Below are 19,276 nucleotides of genomic sequence, written 5' to 3' on the forward strand. Positions count from 1 at the left end.
TACTATCCCGAAACACTAATGGGATTAGCAAGCAGGATTTAGTGGTTGCCTCCTGAAAAATCATTAAGTGCCATTAGAGAAAATTAACCACCCCGGTTCTCCGAGCCGCTTTCGGGAGCCTGGGTCCTTCCGCCCCAACACGATGAACCCCCGGTAGGATGCTAGCACAACAGAGCCCTGTTAATATTGGCTCTTTCTTTCCTCTATTAATTCAGTAACCGTGAATTCAAGTTGCATCACCTAAGGTGGCCCAGCACCGCCGGTAAGGGGAGCACCAGAGATGCTGGGCAAACAGGACACCGTCGGCCAGGGACTGAAGGAAAGCAGAGACCGATGAAGGAAGAGGGGACGTGACCGTGTTCACGCAAACCCTGTTTACGGTTTCCTTCTCCACGCCCTGCCCTGCTCTTTCCCCTTGCGGGAAAGTCAAAGCATCCCGTCCCCGGCTGGCTCGGGGAATCACTGGCCGAAGGGTTTGCTGGAATAAGGTCCAGACACCCGTGTCCAAACCTCGCCCCAGATCCATGTCAGGGTGACCCGGGGTGTGCAACGACCACGGTGGGGATCAAATGGCTTGGGGGAACCAAAGGCGCGCTTTGCCCTCGGTGAGACTCGCTGCGTTGGATCGGATGCCGAAATGCAAATAAAAGTATGAGAGGAGACAGGCTGCTCACGAGGGCTTTGCTCCCGCAAACGTGGTGATGCTCACTGGGGACGGACCAAAGTAAATACGACTTTCCGGTGCCTAAGCACGGGGGGGAGGGTGGCCTTACAGGAGGCATCGCCCAGCTGAAATAAATTAATTTCCAAAAGCTAAAAGCCTTTAAAGACCGAAAGCTCCCAGCCCCGGGGGAGAAGTACGACCGCCCTCATTTCATGTAACGACCGCAGCCCGGTGGCTTCCACAGCCTTGGGGACGCGACGGGGAAACAAGTGACACTGTGATGCTGCGGCCACCAGAAACATCCGCCACCCCAAACCCCGCTCCGGTCTGCCCCTGCCCGAACAGGGGGAGATGAGGGTCTGGCAGCCAGGAGCACCCCGCACAGGCGGCGGATTTTAACCCTTCACGTGCCCCTGCCAGAGCTGCCTGAGCATCACAGCTGCCTCCGGGGCCGGGCAGGAGGGTCTGCGCCGCCGTGCCAGGGTGCCCAGGCTTTCCCCTGCTCCCACCCACATCCATCAGGGGGGTCTGCCCGGGCTTCTGGCATGGCCTTGTTTTCCAAGAACCCCAAATTTGAGGACAAGCAGTGCAGTTTGTCCTGGGGCTCCTGTTCTGGGAGACTAGCAGGGACCAGCCGTGCTCCATCCCGATGCATCCTCAGGGAGAGGAGATGATGCCCCAATGTGGCCACCGGTCCCCCTCTGCCACCCCACGCTGAGGCAGCAGAAGGGCTTTCTGAGCACGGCCACCAAAAGGGCCCAAAGGAGATGGAGAGGGAGCATGTTGGTGCCAGGGAGCCCTTTCCCTGCACAGCAGCAGCCTCTGCCGGCACCGGAGCCACAGAGCAAGAACAGTGGGAAGGAGCCGTGGCATGGCCAGGGACCGAAGAGCCTTCTGCAAACACCAGCAGGGATGGAAAAGGTACTGGGGAGGTCTCCAGAATATAAAGCACGGTATATAAAATACCCACGTTTCAGCTGAAAGAGGATTCTTCCCATCTCTCTCTCACACGCGCTCACACCCACGCGCAGCTCTCACGGCCGGGTTGTGCAGCCCCGTGCTGCGGCTGCAAAATCCCGCCGTCCGACCCACCCACGCCACCGGGGCCACACGCCGGCACGCAGGGGCTTTGCCGAGCAGCGGCCCCGGAGCCCCTCGGTGCTCCCCACCCACCCCACGCTCCCAAAATGAGATCCCAGGGGAGCAAAGTAGACACTGTCCCAGCAGCATCCCCGCTGCCTGTTAGCGCTGCAAAGGGCTTTTCTACCTCAAAGCTCAAAAAAAAAAAGACACCGCGCCCCGACATTTAGGCACCAAAACCCCTTTCCAAAGGAGCTGGGATGGGGTTCATCACCGCACCGGCACCCCAGGGCACCCACTTACTTGGGGGTGTGCGCCTCGTCCACGCGATGCCCCAGCTGGAACTCGTGGGACTTGCTCCGGTGCAGCGCGGTGAAGCCGGGGATGAGATGGATCAGTTTTCGCGACGAGGGCGGCGGCGTCCCGGGGGGCTTCAGTTTATTCCTCCGTCGTACCGGCGGCGTGCCCGGCGGCGTCATCGTGGTCACAATGTTGGGGGTACGCGGAGGGGTGTGAGCGACGTGTCGCTGGCGCGGGGAGGGCGGCAGGGAGCGGTGGCCGGACTCCACGGGTGGGCACAGCCCCGGGTGACCCTCCACAGTCAGCCGGTCCACGTGGGTGTACATGGGTCCGTGGGGCGAGCCCGCGTGGCAGTGATGCTGCCCACACTTGGGTTGGACCTTGGGGCTCTGCGAGAGGTGCGTCCTGCCCCACTGCCCTGGCTCCAGCTGGCACCCGGGGCTGTTCTCCTTCCCCGGCTCCGTTGTGGGCCACTGGATGGTCCAATCCTGCTTGGAGAGGCTGCCACCTGCGACAGAGCACACAGACACAGCCATGCGGCGCGGCAGAAGCCACACGGTTCCCACCCCGGCACCACATTCCTCCCGGAAACACCAGCAAGAAGCTTCTCCACGTTATGCAGATGCAAAGCCAAGCGAACGCTTTGCAAGGGTTAGAGAGGCGCTTTGCCCACGTGTTTCCCCACCTACTGAGCCCCCCGTGCGTGTCCTCCCACCATCACCCCAAAACGCGGCACGGGGATGGGACACCCCTTGCCTGGCCAAGGCTGATGCCCCCATCTCACCCCTGCAAAACCCCTCCGTGCCAGCCAGTTGTGCCATTTGCATAAAGGAGGGGGGTTGAAATTAAGTGGGGCCCCTCTCCGCTTCTAATTATTCATCTCCACCAGCGCAGAGATGAGCAAAGGGCTGTCGGCAGCAACTTCACAGCACCGAAGTGATAGACTCAATTCAAGGTCCCTTCGCCGACTCCTTTTGATCGCCTCCGCTAAGAAAACCAACGTAAAACCGTAATCTCTTTATTTTAAAAAGGCTCCTTCCCCATCCCTTTTTGATTATTAATTGCCTGGCCTCTTCTCTCCCCAGCCTTTTCAAGGGGAATGTTTTATTTCAAGCTCCAGAGGAAAAGTAAAGGAGGAAGGGGCTTTGGAAATGAAAGCTTTAGGATTGGATTGAAGAGAAAGCTCTGGGGAAAAAGGGGAGCGAGAAGTTTTCTTGAATCGTTCTCCCAAAGCAGAAAATAAAAAAATAAAAAAATAAAAAAATAAAGCAAGTCCTATCCAGCTGCTTTTACAGTTGCTTCTCCAGCTGCCACAAAAAGCCCTTCAACCCAGCAAGAAGCTCATAAAAAAGTTCACACCTTTCCTCATGTTTTAACTAATTAAGGAAAAAGTCCTGCCGTAGGAAAGCCTCGCCTCTGCCAGGACGCTTGTGCGTCTCCGAAGCCACCGCGGGCACACACGAGCCCCCTCCTCACCAAAACAGCCCAGGCCGAGCGGGGACACGGCGGGTGACAGGTTGGGGCGTGTCACACACACACACACACACACACCCCGCTCCCCCGAAACACAGCTCTGCACGGGGACGCGTCACCTCCAGCGAGGCCACCCTGCCTGCCGGCACCTGCACCCACGTTGCCAGCAAAGCTGGGTGCTCGGCCCAGCGCCGGGTAGCCGGGCCGTCTCCTCATCCCCGAGGCCACCCCGGGGCGGTGGCACCCAGCTTCACGCGCGGCCCGGGGCTGGGGAAGGTGCAGCCGTGGCCGTGCAGGGGCGTAGGTGAGGGAGGACGCAACGCCAGGAATTCAATCCGCCCCCAAGCCCTCGACCCCTCCGGTTAATTAACCCGCACCCAGGGATTTGCAAATCAGCAGGCGCGTACGCCAGTCAAGGTGCTCCCCCATTGGTTGCTCGGCATGCATAGATTTACATAACTCAAAACTGCCCGGATGCTGCGGGCCTGGCAGCGTCCCCGCGCTCCCACTCCCAGCGGTAATTAGCAGCAGTTAATGAAGAAGAAGAGCCGAGGCTGCTTCCTCCCCGCGACCCGAAGCTCGGCTGTGGCATCGCGGCCACCGCATCGCCCCCCCCCCCCCCCCGCCCCGTTGCTGTCCCCTTCGACGCTCGGCTGTGTCGTAACACGACTGATGCACTCGAGAGCGAAAATAACCCGTTACGGGGCTGGTGGGTGCGTCAGGGCTAAAAATATCCCGGATAAGCTGGGGAAATGTATTTTCAACACACAGTTGCTTACAGGCGTGCTGCAGGTAGCGGGCACTCCGCTTGATGAGACACGCTTAAACCGAGAACACACTTGAAAGCAAAAATAACAAAAACAAACAAAAAAAAATCCCCAAGCTCTTCTTTCTGCAAAGCGTGTTAAACGCTTTCGGATTTCGCCCCCCCCGCAGGGCTCCCCCGGGTGTTGCTGCTCTGCCAGAGCCGATTCCCAGCCGGAAAAGCAAGGGGAGAGCTCGCACAAAAGCAAATTCCCCTTTGCCCAGTTTTCCCCGAGCTCTGCCTGCCTCGACGGCGCTGCAAGGCTGCCTGTTTGCTCATAAAAGCCTATTTGTTCTGTTTAGAGAGCAAATATTAATTGCGTCTTGAAACGAGCGCCAGCTACGGCTGCCCACCGCCCCTCCGACCCCTCGGGCCACCTCTCCCCTCCCAGCTGCCACCCAGCCCCCCGGTCACCGGCACAAAGGGAGAGATGCTCCCCTCGGCCGAATTTGGCTTTATTAATCCCCTCGGTGCTGCCGCTGCCTCCCCGCTTAGCTCAGCCTCCTTCACTCCACCGTGCTTCATTAGGGAAGAAGCTTTTTCTGACCCACTCCATTAAAATAAACAAGAAAACAAACTCCTGGGAGGAGGCGGAGAGGAGCACCCGCCGTCAGGATGCAGCGGAGATGGAGGGATGCAGAGAGATGGCTAAATGTCGCCAGAAAAGCCGTGTTCCCCCTGTTCCAAAAGACAAAAAGCAAGTTTTGCTTTGATTTCCTAAAACAAAACGCTGGGAATAATTTGCTGCCCTTAGGGAGCTGGGGGCGGCGGGTCCCGTCCAAAGGAGGAGCCGTACCCGAAGCAGCCCTGCACCCCGACCGCTCCTTGGGGGATGCTCCAATCGCTCTTTTTCCTTCCCCAAAGGCATCTCCAACCAAACGGAGACACGCACAAAACCAGAGCAAGATCTTGGCCTGCTTCAACAGCGAGGGAAACCCCCGTGGCTGCAGCCGCCTCTCCCAGCGCCGGCGTCCCGGCGATCGCACCCTCGCCGTGGGGCAAAATAAACCCCGGCGTCACCCAGCCCTTCGGCCCCATCCCGCGCCGGAGGGGAGGCTCTGCAGGCATGGGGACACCGGTCACCGGGAGGGACCGACTCTGCAAACCTTTACACCGTGGCCAGCGCAGCTTTCGAATTTGCCCCAAACGAGGACGCCCGCCACTTTATCATTTACATTGCCCTTCTCCACCCTGCATCCAATTTTCTTTTGAAAAAGCTCACCCCCGCCGAAGCCAAAGCTTTTCTCCCACCACCTAACAGCTCCCAGCAGGACCTTGCAGCTCTTCGAGGCCGGGACCAAGCCCGCGCACCCCATCCCTGGTACACGCAGCCTCCCCGGGCTCCTCTCGCCCTGCCTGACCCCACGCTGTCCCCGAGCCACCCGCAGCCGGGACGACTCATAAATATTCAGCCCCGTAGGACAGCTAATAACCTCCACGCATAACTCGCTAGTCACACGCCATCAACTCCTCAATCCACAGCGGCCCCACTCAGCTCTTACTTAATAATAAATGAATCCCGCTTCGAGTTCAAAACTGACGCTTTGGCTGCTAATAGAATACCGCTGCCAAGTGTAAGGTTTCGCAGCCGAGAAAAATCCAATACAGACTTGTTAACACAATAAAGCAGGGGTTTAATATCGGGTTGCCACTGTATTTGATAAATATAACGTGCTTTTGGTTTATAAGCTGCTCCGGGGCTTTCCCTGCTGCTGGAGCTGCCCCCAGGACGCTCGGTATGCAAAGGGCTCCTTCCCCGCCGTCAGACCCCGTCCTGGCAAGATTCATCAGCGTGTAAGCAATAAAACAGCATCCTGCTTCCTCCCTGCCTCCTCCCCAGCCCCCATGGCCAGGCAGAATTGGTCTGGGAAATTAGATGTCTCTAATTAACGACTCAATAAATAGAGATTGATGGAAAAGGTTAATACTGTACCTCATTCCTGCTTTATTAATACTAATCTTGGCTTCTAGAAATCGACCACTACCGCACTTGCGAAGAAATTACATGATGTTTTAAAGAGGCAGCAACTTGTTCGTTAATTATATTTTCAGACTAGGACCGACTCTTGGTTTAAAAGGAGATAAAAAGCCGCTAAGAAGCCATGTCCGTTGTAGCGTGGTACATCTGGGGTTCCTTCCGGAGGGGCTGCGATAACCCGATGGACCCGAGATCCCAGCGCTGCATCCCGAGAGCTCATCGCTGCCCTCCTGAGACGCTTTTCAAACCCCCGCCCAGCCAGCCAGCTCCTCGGGGCCGTGCAAACCTCCCAGGCACCCGGCCGGCGGGGCCCAGCCAGGCGTAGCACCGCTCCCAGGGGTTGCGAGGATCACGGCAATATGTCTAGCAGCTAATTTCTAGAACCCTCAACGGAGGGTTGGTGGCGTGTCGGATGGAGCACCAGGGGACAAGGGGACACCAGCGGGACGTAACGCTTGCCAGGCGCTACAGGAGCCGGGCCAGCTCTCGAAGCCGGCGTAGACCTTCCCTGCCCGAGCTTGCAGACAGGGCAAAGCTGGTGGCCAGTCAGCGAGACGTGGAGCCAGCCAGCAGCTCAGCATCTGCCGAAATGCAGCGGAGGGACGGATGGGCGGGTGGACGGAAGCAGCACGGCGTTGCCTTAATGCACCCCGGATGGGAGAGCTACAGCCCTATCGCTGCTCGTTCCCAGCTGCCCCCAACGGCACGGGGGGGACGTTGCCAACATACCAGAAATGCTGCTCTGCCAATTCCCCATCCCCGCGGCCCACCGAAACGCGCTGCCTGGACCATGGTGCATCTCAGACCCGGCCCTGAGCAGCCGGATGGGACGATCTGCTCCCACCACCTAACCGCAGCCTGGGGCAGCCAGCAAGCATCTCGCCCTGACCCGGCCAGAGGTACCAACCACTCTCATCTCCCCACCTGCAGAAGAGGGGCAGGGGCTGTCGTCCCCCTATTCCCAGGGGGGGGCAAAAAGCAGGGGGACTGCTGAGATGGGGCCATTTGACCTGGCAAAGGCTCTTCCAGGCAGGGAAACACCAGTGCAGAGGCAGGGGACACGCGGTTGTGCGGAGCGGGATACAAGGAGACCATCTGCCAACCCGGGTGGCGCTTTCTGCACGCAAATCCTCTGGAAATTCAGGGACGTTTGGTCCCCTCCGCTGCCCGGGGAGCTCCTGCATCCCTCCAGGCTGGCAGGGGCTCCACGGTGCCCCAAGCTGCCTGTCCCCTCCCTGTCCCCAAGGCTGGTGCCATCCATTGGACAACGTGCCAAGGATTTCCGCTGCAGCACACACGGTGCCAGCACAGCAGGAACTCACGCCGGCCGGCAATGCCAGGGACCGTTGCACCGAGGAGCCCAAGTCTCTGGCCCCAACGGAGCAGGGACGGCGGCTGCAGCATCTCCGCAACGCCAGAGGGGAAAAAACCAGCAGCCCTCGCCGCAAAGCCCAGCCCGCAGCACCCCCGGGAGTGGCGCGATGACGGATGGAGTTAAATGGAGCTCTGGGGAAGGCAAACGCACGCGGTGCCTGGATAGCGGCAAACTCCCTCCCGCAGGGACCCAATGGACCACCAAACCACGTCCCGCCAGGAGGGCTGGCAGCCCCATCACCTGCCCCATTAAAAGGCAAATCGAGCAGCGAGCATCCCGCAGCCCCCCCGGTACCCGCCCCATCTCTGCCAGCTAGAAACTACCAGAGGGGCAGAAAGTGTTTTAGCGTCTTCACTGCAGCTGCTGAACTGAAGGCTCACGTGGATTTTCCAAAGCACGGGTCCCACCGGGGCGCAGGGGAATTCCCTTTGCAGAGCGATTGGAGGGGCCAGAGGGGGGGATGCAGGGGCTGGGCTGAGGCAGCACGGCGGGTAAAGCAGTATTTGTTTGCAATGGGCTTTTAAAAGTCAAAGGTGTTTAAACAAAGAGCAGGCCGAGAGCTTTCCCCGGGCTCCGAAGGAGGCATCGATGCCCTTCCTCAAATAGCGGAGAGACTTAGTGAAAATGCCAAAGGGAAGGAGGGCAGGAGCACAGGCGGGAGACGGATTTAGGGAGTTAAAGAGCATGGGGGGGGGACATGTGCTCCGCAGGAAATGTCAGGCTGGGATCAGCCATCCCCACCTCGCTGCTCCGGCACAGGGGCGGAAGCGGCTGCTGCACCAGCCCGGTGGCAGCGTGCGGTGGCGGGGCCCCTCTGCCGCCGTCCACTGGCACCGCCACGCCGTGCCACGCCACGCGGGAAGCCCAGGGAAAGCCCATCCACAACGGGTGGATGAGGCCGAGACCCCTCCAGGGCAGGAGCCGGGAACCCCCTGCCTGGGACATGTTGCGCCAAGCAATGGTAATGCGGGGACACTGCCAGTCCCCGAAAGCTGCCCCTCGTTGAAACCACAGTCACATCACCCTCCTCGCCGCCAGCCCTGTCCCCAGGGGCTGCTCTGGACCTGCAAAGCCCAGCCGAAAACCCAGCAGCTACACCCCAGCAGGGCTCATCTCCCATCTCCCCCAGCTCCTGGGATGCAGCTACATTGGAGAAGCCCCCGAGAGATGGCAGGAGCCAGGCAGAGGGGTCTGGGGTCCCCAAATCCCAGGGGTTTGGCAGGACTGGGGTCTTCCTACAGAAGGGTCCTGCCAGGCCAGGATTCCCAGCAGGGACCACCGCTAAATCAGCCCGCTACCATCACCCCAGGCTAAGACCAGGAAGGGAGCCCTTGGGAAGGGGACAGCGGGGGGTTCAGCCTGTGAAATGGGGTTTCACTGTTCCCCCCCAGCTGCTCCGAAAGGGAACATCCATCCCCCCCACCTTGCTGCTGCCTGTACGCATCCCGCGGGGCAGCACCCTGTGCTGGCAGCGCTCCCCCGAGCTGGCACCAAAGCACCGGTTCCGCGGGAAGAGCCATGTCAGCAGGATACAGTCCCCATTGCACGTGGGGAGGTGAGGCTGGGCCTCTCCTTGGCGGGGGGGGGGGGGGGGGGGGGTGAGGGGTGGGCACACATGTAGAGAAGAGCCCCCCCAATTCTCGGGCCAGACGCCACCAACAGCGGCCCCAGGAAGGGAACCCTCGGCCTCTGGACAGCACCATCCAGCAAGGCTCAGCTGGCCTGGGACAAGACGCCGGGAGAGCCGGATCCTGCACAGCCACGACTGCATTGCTCGCCCCTTCCCCACGCAAACCCAGCCATTCCTGCAGCCCCCAGCCCCCCGCTCCAGCCCCGCTCCGCTCGCAGGCTGCGAGCGCAGATAAAGCCGCGGCAGCTCCTGCTTCCTTCAGCTGCCTCTGCAGCACAGAGCTCTGCTGCCACCGCCCGGGGACCCACCAGCCCAGCACCCGCACCCCAGCACCCTCGCCTGGGGCCGCCAGCATCCCCCGGGGCATCCGCCAGCATCCCCCGGGGCGTCCGCTGCGGAGAGGCACCCATGCACCCACCCCTGGGGAAAGGGGAAGCAGGGCTTGTGCGCGCCCTGGGAAGGGGTTTTGGGTTGCGGGGGTGCAGCCAGCCGGGAAGCGATGCTGAGTGGCAGGAGCTTGCTGAGTCTCAGGGGCTTTTCCTGAGTCTGCTGGCTGTGCTCCTGCAAGCAAGAGGGGTCGGGGGGGACCCTGTAAGAAATGCTGCGCCCTCCCTGGGCAAAGCCTCCCTGCAGAGAACTAACAACTCATCGCTTCCCAGAGAAGCGAGCCCTCCCGTGCGCTCCCGAGCCCCAGGGATGCACCAGAGCAAAGACGTCCCTTGCGGGCAGTGGGTACCCGGCCATCCCCCAGGGACAGAGGAACTCTGCAACCCATGGAGAAGACTCTGCAAACGCCTCCAATGCATTAGAGCCGTGCTCCCGGTGTCACCGCAACGGGACGGTGCCACTCACCCCAACCGGCTCGAGGGTTCCCAGCCAGCAGGTACAAGGGTGCCTGACTCACCGGACTTGTGGACGCTGCGGAGGCAGGAGAGGGAGGCGTTCAGGCGGGCACACTCCTCGCTGTTGGCCCCAAACTTCTCCACAGTCTCACAGACCTGGTCGTCGGTCATGTCCAGCAGCTCCTCCAGGCTCAGCTGCCCGGGGGCAATTTCCTGACGGGAGGAATGGGGCAGGAGTGAGGAGGGAGGAATAAACCATCCTGGAGCATCCTCTAAACCAGCACCTCAGGGCACGCAGGTGAGAAGCCGTTCCCTCCTGCTGCCCCATTCGGGTCACAGACCCAAAACCACTCATTTCCCATCTCAGTCCACATGAAAACCCGGAGGGCACAGCTTGAGCCTCAGCTTTATCTCAAGTTTTTGCACAGTCTGAGGCATATCAAAACCCAGCTCAAGACTGGGACATCTGGGGGCACCATGAAAACCTGCCCCTGCCCTGAGCGCACATGGGGACTGGCAGCTTCGGCACAGGCTTTCCTCTTACCCGGGGCGGGGGGGGAGGCCTGTTATGGGAGCACCTCGGGGTGCCACCCCCTCATTGCGCCCATCGCCTGCAGGAGCCCAGGACATGGCAGAGGGATGCTACGACCTGTCGTGGCACTACCACGCTGTGACAGGGACATGGGGGACCCCCACTGGGGGTGGGGGCAGCACCCAACGAGGTCCCCCTGCCACCCACGTCCTTCACTGGGAACAGCAATGGGGTGTCCCCACGGGTGGGTGGAGGAGAGTTGTGGGGTGACCCTGGCCAGCACGTCCCACCACGGGCTTGCAGCATCTTTCCATGCAGTAAAACAACCTGGTCCCTCTGCTCTGGTCTCCCACCCTGTTCCCCACCACCAGCACCGTCCCCTCCAGCCTGCCCCCAGGGCCCAAACCCATGGCTTCAAGCCAGTCTCCATCTCAGAAAAAACCACCCCCCTTGCCTAGTTTTGCTCCAGGATCCCACAACCCCCTGGGCAAAACGCTACCAGAGAGGTTCAGCACCCAAACCCACAGCAGGGCCCTTCCCTTCCCACACCAGCACACTCGATGGCCAGCCCTTACCTCCATCACCTCCTTGCGGATGTCAACGATGCGGAACCAGTGCAGGAGCTGGGGGAAGCCCTCCAGCTTGGCATTACGCTCCTGCAAGGCCACCTTCCTCTTGCAGGACAGCTGCCGGCTGAAGTACTTGACCAGCTTGCTCTGGAAGAGAAGGTGAAAGCCCCGTGGGACCCCCAGCTGTGACCCCCCCCCTCAACCCACCCCGCGGCAAGAGGGGGACACAGGAGGGGGTGACCACAGGCAGCTTGGGCTCTGCCCTCCCTCTGCCCCATCCCCAGGGCACACGCAGCCCCTCCTGCCCTCAAAACACCCCCCCTGTTACCTGCTGCCAAGCTTCTGCAGCCAAAGGCTCCTTTGGCATCAAGCTGGGTGTCCAAGGGGGGCATTTCCCTCCCAAAAAAGCCCTTTCTCAGCTCCTTTATCCCCAGGCCAGCGTGCTGCAGTGCTGGGGTCTTGCTGTCCAGATAACGGACAGCTCTCGCCACCCCGGGGACCCCAGGGTGGGTGGATGAGGAGAGAGGACAGGGGACACAGAGGCATCGCTTCTCCCACACACTAACACAAACACCACCCCCTCCCAGCACTGCCCAGCACCCAAAGGACACGCTCCTCTCTCTTATACCCCGGCTCGGTGCAAAGGGACCCCCCGAGCATCCCCCACTGGGAGCAGCCACAGCATCGCACAGTGCCAAGGCTGGGACGTGGACATTTGCTCCTTATTCCACCCCCACCAGCCCGCGTCTGCCCCAGCCCTCCTTCCTCCCACTGCTCCTCATCACCACGACCGGAGCCATCGACCCCTCTTTGCTCAGCTGTGGCCCCCATCCCTCCACCAACCGCCCCCCCCCCACCCCCCCCAAGCCCTCCCACCACGAGGCCAAAGACGCCGCGTTAGCAACCGTAGCCTGACAGCTCCCAAAATAAAGACGCTGAGCGACTGGCCTCCTTTCTCGGAAATATAGAGCAGAGCCCAGCTCGCTGGAAACCTGCTGGGATTTCCTGCTCCCGCTTTTCCAGCTGGGTGATTCCCCGCCACCGGCAGCGCTAGATGGTGCTGTGCCCCTGCCCACTGCCGGCTCCCGCGCACCCCAAAAATAGATGAGCAAAATACGCAATGGTTTGGAATAAAGAAGCAAGGGGAGAAGCGCCATCGCGGCGTTTGGGAGAGCTTTCCCATCTCTCCTGAATCCCTTCCCTCGGTGGTACCCAGCGGCGATGGCCACGGGGCTTGGCATGACGAGACGCATGTGAGTGGAGGGGGTGAAAACCAGCCCCCCCGCGCCCACCCATCGTGGTTGGGGTGAGCTGGGTGCACCCAGAGAGATGAAAAACAGGCAAAACCAGCCCTCTCCTTGCTGCGGGGGGGGGGGACCAGGCGGCACAGACGTGGGAGAGGCTAGTGGTCCCCATCCCCTCGCAAGCAGCGAGTCCCCGCCGCGATGTCCCACCAGCATCGCCACCAGCATCACCCAAGCGGGTGACAGCTCTGCCAGGAGCCAGACACCCCGACCAGGCGGCTTCTCCCGACATGGCTAACGGCCACGGAGATTAATTACCGAAAATTAGTACCCAGAAGAGAGCCGGGGCTAGCGAAGCGAATGGCCAGGGAGGCTGCAGGGAGCCCCGTGGGGCTGACTGGGCTCAGCTGCGCCCCGACGAGCTGCCAGGTCTGCTTTTTAAGAAAAACCACTCTCCTAACGCAGACCATCGAAAGGTTTCGGGGTCAGCCCCGAGCACACATCCTAAACGCACCCCAGGCCCTTGGAGGAGAAATAGCAGCAGGCACCTTGAATGCACACAGATGCAGCTCCTGCCCCCCCCCCCCCCCCCAAAAAAAAACCCTTCCCCACACACAACCACAGCAAAACACCAGCAAAAACCCTCTTTAAAAAAAAAATCACCTCCAACCCCACCAGCCTGCTCTTCATCCGTTCCTCCAGCCCCCCCAGGCTGAGAGCCCAGGGGGAACCAAAGGGGATGCCAGAGCCACAACGGCCTCTCCAGTGCGAAAATCAGCACCCTGGAATGGGGACAAAGCTGGGGAACTGGGCAACCTCCACCACCGTACGGAGACGAGCTGGGAACAGGGCAAGGATGGGGGAAGTGGAGGGAGGTACTTTAATTTCCAGGCTCCAGGTGGGAGAAATTCACCCCACCCAGCCCTGGAGAGACCAGAGGGGCCATCGTTAGCGCAAACGAGGACCCAGACGGGACCCCCAGGCGCAGGCTGATGCTCTGGCCCATGGGTCTGCTCAAGCTGAGGGAAAAGAAGCCCACCAAACCTCCGTGAAGTCCAAAAGCACTTCTTGTTTTGCTGAGAGCTTCACCAACGGGGCTGGAAAGGGAAGCGATTGAGACAGCCCCATGCCGCAGGGAAAGCCCCATCCCGCGGCTGCGGAGCTGCTTTCGCTCACCGCTGCTCAGCCCTCCCTGCGCGGGACGGAGATTTTGCAAACGTGCTACGTGCTGCTCTGCTGCAAAGGCCAGATCCTGCCTTGCGCTCCTCCTTCCCCCCCTCAGCTTTTCGGTGCCTCAGTTTACCCACCTGGGAAATGGCAGGGGGCACCCTGGAGTGCTGTGACGGCGGGTGTGCAAGCGGGGTCGGAGTCCCGGCAGCACGGGGGGTTGCTCGCTGTTTTGGGGGGATACGCTGCCGGTGGGGCTGGGGCCGCGGGGTGGCCCGCACACCTTCCCCTGGAGCTGGGGCTCGGTTTTCATGCCCTTTCAAGCACCTCTCCCCCCTCCGGCACTGCAAGGGGATAAGGGAGGGTGCGATGCTCCAACAAAAGGGGATAAAGCCATGAACAGCCCCTTCCCTTTGGCCATGGCGAGGGGCTGGTGGCTCCTGGGTCCCCCCCCGAGGCAGAGACCTTCCGCTAAAAAACAAGACCCCAGCAGGTCTCTGCTGCCCAGCGGGGATGGGCGCAGGCAGAGGAGGGATGTCCCCACTCCATGTCGCTCCTCTGGGACCCTGGGCGACCCCGGCGAGGCAAGGAGCTGGGGACACCCGAGGCTGGAGCCCCCTCTGCGCCCGTGCAAACCCTGCCTCCCCTCCACACCCCCGACGGGGATTTCCCGCCTCCTCCCATCACCCCAAGCAGGATTTCCCCTTGGCAGGCGCTCGCCCCGAAACCTGGCACGGTGGTGAGCCGCTGCCCACCCCGCACCCCCCACCCCCTCCCCGCAGAGCAGGCACCAGGCACGGGGAGCGAAGCAGCCGGTCTCCAAGGAGCGGGAGGGCGGCTGCACCCCCCGGCATGGCACCCTGCGCCCGCCCTGACGTCAGCTGGGCTGGAGACGGCACCGAGCCCTGCCTGGAGACCGGGGAGAGACGGCGGAAAATCCACCTGCAGGAGCACGAGGTGAAAGTTAATTAACCTCAGGCGGGCTGGGCCATGCGCCGCCAACGCCGGCACTCGGTGAGCCGTTGAGAGGGAGCCCGCGCCTGCCGGGGTGCCCGTCCCGCTCGGCACGGCAGGATCGGCATGTGCCTGTGCTGGATGCCTTCGTGCTGTGAAGTGGAGAGGTTGCTCTGTGCCTCCAAATATTCCCAGCACTGCAGCGGGCCGCAGTGGACGCTTTCCCACAGTGCGTAGCTGCAACCGGAGCGACTTTTCCCCGACTCCTACCACGGGGCTCGTTATTCCAGAGACACCTGGAGCACCCTCAGGCTGGGGAATACCTCGCCGCGGTTATATTTTCCCTCTCAGGGCTCTTTCAAGGCCCTGCTAGGCTCACGTGCCATCTCCGGCTCTGCGCATCATTTATTTCAAGCGCTGCTAAATGGTCCCCGGGGCTCTGTCCGGGAGTACAGGGGCTGAAATGGCTCAACCCAGCATCCTGGAGATGCCTGGCTCTCCGGGAGGATACAGCCCATCCTCTGCCATCTCCCGGCCACCCTGGCAAAGGGCTGAGCCAGGACTGGCAGGGCAATGCTGCCCGGCTGGCACGGGGCGAATGGGGTTGCCATCATCCCTGGGGGGCTGCAGGTCGGTCCGAAACAACGCGGCTGCAATCAGAGAGACACCATGCCGCAGGGAGAAAAGCACTGTGCGCACCCACAGTATTAGACACCAGAGAATCCACACGCCCAGGCAGTGAAAATCCCAGCGCTGGGGCAGCGTATCCTTTGGCCACGGCCCGTGCAAGTTTGGAAACGGCCACGGCTCTTCGCCGGGTGCCTCTTCCCATCCTCACTCGCATGTTCACGCGGCAGCCGAAAGCGTCCCGAGAGGGTTCCCCCTTCCCGGCGGAAGCACGGCAGCCCGGGGAGGGGGAACTGCCGATCCTGGGTTATCCTTGGAGCCACTCGCCGGTTTCTGGGAGCCCTGTCCCACACTTTGAAATGGGGTGGGGGTTTGACCCCGCTGGGATAACACAGAGAGCAACACGGCACAGGACAGCCGGAAAAAAATCACCCAGCGCCGAGCGACTTTTCCTTCTTGCTTTTACTCCGTGCTGCCCCCACACCTCTGGCAAACAGGCGGGTAGCAGCGCCGCTCTTCCGTATTTACACCCCGAAACCCAAATTTAGAGATGCAAAGCCTGACTGCCATGCTCAGGCGGGGAATAAGACGGGGAGAGACGGTCCCAACCGCCCGTGCAGGACCAGGCAGGGCTAACGGGAGCGGCCGCTTGGCTCCCACCCTCCTGCTCCGACGATGCTCAGCCCCAGATCCGCTGCCACCCCCGTGGGAAGCAAACCAGCCCCGACTCCCACCCCAGGCGGTGTCGGTCGGCGTTTTGGTCCCAGCCGCTGCCTTGGTTTCCGCTGGAGCCTGTCCCGAGGCGCAAGCAGGACCTAAAAGCCTCCCAGTCCCGAGGGCTGCCACCGAAGCCGGGCTGCAGCCCGCGGTACCCCTCCCAAAGGAAGGATGCTGCATCACGGGATGCTGTTACCAGCTCCCCGCGCAACCACAGCACACAAGGGATGGGGACTCGTGTGTACCTTAGGGTGGGTTAAAAAAGAAAGAATGGAAAAACTTCTATTAATCTGGCAAAATCAGGGCTTAGCATATGAGGATTAAGCAAAAAATGTGGATTCACCCGTTTTATTCCAGGCTCGCGCTGATGCGAGGGCCGTGCAAAGTCTCCCCAGGGCACTCAGGGTGAGGTGCCCTCCCAGCCCACCCGTCCCTGGCCACCGTCCCCTTCACCTTGCCGGTGCCTGGCCCGGCTCTGCTGCCGCCAGATGGGAAGGGAAGAAGTGCCGAGCGTGGGGCCTCTGCGTCTGCATCACGTCCTTGGGACGCGGCGGTGGCGGCAGGGACTCAGGGCCAAGCTCGGCTCCTGCTTACGCTGGCGGCAACCCAGGACAACGCCACTGAGAGCCGGTCCAGACCTACACCGATGTGCCGGCATCGGGAATCTGGCCCCGGATTCACCCGTTGTCACTCCTCTCCTGGGAATCGCCCCGTTTCTGTGCTGAAATGCAACGGGTTAGCGTCAGCAGGGATGCCCATCGCTGAGACACACAGCAGGCGCCCCGGTTTGGGGGTGTTTTAGGGAAGGCGATGCCAGGGCTCCCCGTGGCGGGCGCAGCACGATCCATAGGGGCTGGAGAGATGCTTCCCTTGTGAGCGCCCGGGATTTGCGGGGTGGCATCCCCACAGCCACCTCCGAACCCTCCGGCCGGACCAAGCTGAGCTGCCCCAGCGACACCAGGACGCTGCTTCGCCCACACGCCGTCACGGAATGCGGGGAAGGAGCATCCCACCAGGATGGCTTCACCACGCTCTTCAGCTCCCCTTGCTCCCGTCCGCAGAGGGAGGCAGTAACTCGTCAGCCGTGCTGACCCTAACGAGGAGGTCACTCCACGTGGGATAAACTTCTGTAGTCCTGCACCTCCGGGCATCGGCTCTTCTGGGGGGGTCTTTGAGCCTGCCTGCCCCCCGCAAAGTCTCCCGCACACCCGAAAACCGCTGCTGCTTCATCCCCGCCTCCCTGTCCCTCTTCCGAGGTTGCTCCGGGGCCACGCGTGGACCAACAGCTCCAGGCTGAGCCCGCAGCCCCTCGTGCTGAGAGGTGGGACGGGACAGGGCTTGGATCAAGGAGAGGCGACGGCAGGATTGGTGCAGGAACGCGGCGCAAGTCAGCGCCTGGGATGTAGAGGTGGGAACTGCACCCCAACCCCGGGGTCCCCCCCCGTGAGCGGCACAGCAGCGGCACGGCGATGTCCCACTTGCTCCCGCAGCGCTCGGGACCTTCAGGAGCGAAAGCAGCGGGATGGGGAGTTTCGGTCGTGGGCCAGAGATGAAAGCCACCCCACAGAGGGGCTGCGGGACCCCAGCAGGGTCCTGTGCAGCCGAGCACAGGAACCGCTGTGCCACCACGTTCGGGTTCTCGGTGAGCGCGGCCAGGTTAGAAAGCACCAGCCAAACGGCCTGAGCGGGGCCGGGCTCTGAAATCCCCCCACCCACAGCCCCGGCTCCGCATCAGCCACCTCCACGCCACCACGGCCCTGCCGGCGTCTCCGCAGGGGTCACGGCACCGTCGCGGCCACGCTTCTCCCTGCTCTGCCACCGGTGTGGGGCCTTGCTCACCCCCGGGGCATCCCAGCCCGCCCAGACCTTCCCTGCCCATCCCGGCCTGCCAACCTCCTGTTGAACCCCAAATCCATCCCCAGCCAAGTCCCAGCACGCTCCAAGGGGAACCTCTTCCTATGGGGAACCTCTTCCTCTGGGGCTACAACAGACAGGGCCCCGCTCGGCAGCTTTTACTTATACGTATTTTTCCCATCTATGAAACATAAATAAATCCAGCTGTTGCTCCCCTTGGCACGGCCTCGCCGCCGTTGCCCCCGGCAGCATCGAGGCTGCAGCTGGCAAAGCTTCCCCTTCCCACCGGGACTCTCCCTGCTGCCGGGGAAGGCTGGAGGGTTCGAGCAGGCGCTGCATCGCCGCGGCGGAGGAACCGGGGGCGAGGACACTGGCCTGCCTCCCGGCGAGAGGCCGGAGCCCGGCCGAGGGGATGCAGCCTGCTCGGGAGGTAGGACCACAGGGGGAAGGATGCGGCCGGGCCGGCGGGGATGCTGCCCGGTGGGGAGGGATGCAGGTGGGCTTGAGGGGATGCCGCTCGGTGGGGAGGTAGGAGCCCATGGAAGGGATGCAGCTGGGCCAGGAGGATGCAGCCCGGCCGAAGCAGGAGCCCAGTGGAAGGGATGCGGCCGAGCCGGGGGGATGCAGCCCCGTGGGGAGGTGGGAGCCCATGGAAGGGATTGCGGCCAGGCCGGGGGGCTGCAGCCCGGCGGAAGGGATGCAGGCGGGCCGAGGGGATGCAGCCCGCCGGGGTGGTAGGAGCCCGGGGGGGAGTGATGCGGCCGGGCCGGGAGGATGCTGTGGGGCCGGGGCCGGGCCGGGGGGATACCGGGGGACCGGGACCGGGACCGGGACCGGGCCCCTCCGGGCGCTACCGGCAGGAGGGTTTGGCGATGCCGGACCCACCTCGGGGCCACCTGCAGAGCGCGCAGCCTCACTCGGGCGCACCGCAGCGCCGCGGGGGAGCCCGGCGCGGCCCGGGGGGGGGGGGGGGTGGGGGTGGGGGGGTGTTGGGTACTGGGGGGGGGGGGGGGGTGTCGGCGGGCCCCTACCTCCAGGGTGCGGATCTCCTTCTGCGTGAGGTCGTTGGAGGCGGCGCACTTGGTGCGGAGCCCCTCCAGGTTGGAGATGCTGATGTCGATCATGTTCTGGACCAGCTCGCACTGCTGCAGCGCCTTCTGCAGACTCAGCTGCTGCTCCTCGCTCCTCGTCATGTTGTCCTCATCCATCGCTCGCCGCGCCCCCCCTCCCCACCCCCCCACCTCCACCCTCCGCCGCCGCGGCCCCCCCCCTCCCCTCCCCTGCCCGCCCGCCCCCCCCCCCCCGCGCCGCTCAGCCCCGCTCCGCCGCGGCCCGCAGCATCGCGGCCCCGCGGTGCCCACCGAGCCGTCAGCGCGGCGCCGCGGCCGCCTCCCCCCCCCCCCCCCGGGCGCGGCGGGGCGGGGGCGGGGGCGGCGCGCTCCGGCACGGCGGGGCCGCGCTCGCT

The 19,276-nt window shown here is 62.7% G+C and overlaps 1 protein-coding gene across 3 annotated transcripts in view; it reads right to left on the bottom strand.

Annotated features, from left to right (window-relative positions):
* Window positions 1-19,022, bottom strand: part of KSR2 (kinase suppressor of ras 2) — a 90,435-nt gene extending 71,413 nt beyond the window's left edge. For all 3 annotated transcript variants that reach the window (XM_076352872.1, XM_076352870.1, XM_076352871.1), the window contains exons 1-4: window positions 18,843-19,022; window positions 11,255-11,395; window positions 10,210-10,360; window positions 2,048-2,552 (exon numbers count right to left, since the gene is read on the bottom strand). In XM_076352872.1, the coding sequence (XP_076208987.1) occupies window positions 2,048-2,552; window positions 10,210-10,360; window positions 11,255-11,395; window positions 18,843-19,019 (974 nt within the window). In that variant the 5' untranslated portion in view covers window positions 19,020-19,022. The remainder of the gene's footprint in view (window positions 1-2,047; window positions 2,553-10,209; window positions 10,361-11,254; window positions 11,396-18,842) is intronic.
* Window positions 19,023-19,276: the final 254 nt, after the last annotated feature.

This window comes from Aptenodytes patagonicus, chromosome 15 (genome assembly GCF_965638725.1).
Source record: "Aptenodytes patagonicus chromosome 15, bAptPat1.pri.cur, whole genome shotgun sequence".
Classification (NCBI taxonomy): domain Eukaryota; kingdom Metazoa; phylum Chordata; class Aves; order Sphenisciformes; family Spheniscidae; genus Aptenodytes; species Aptenodytes patagonicus.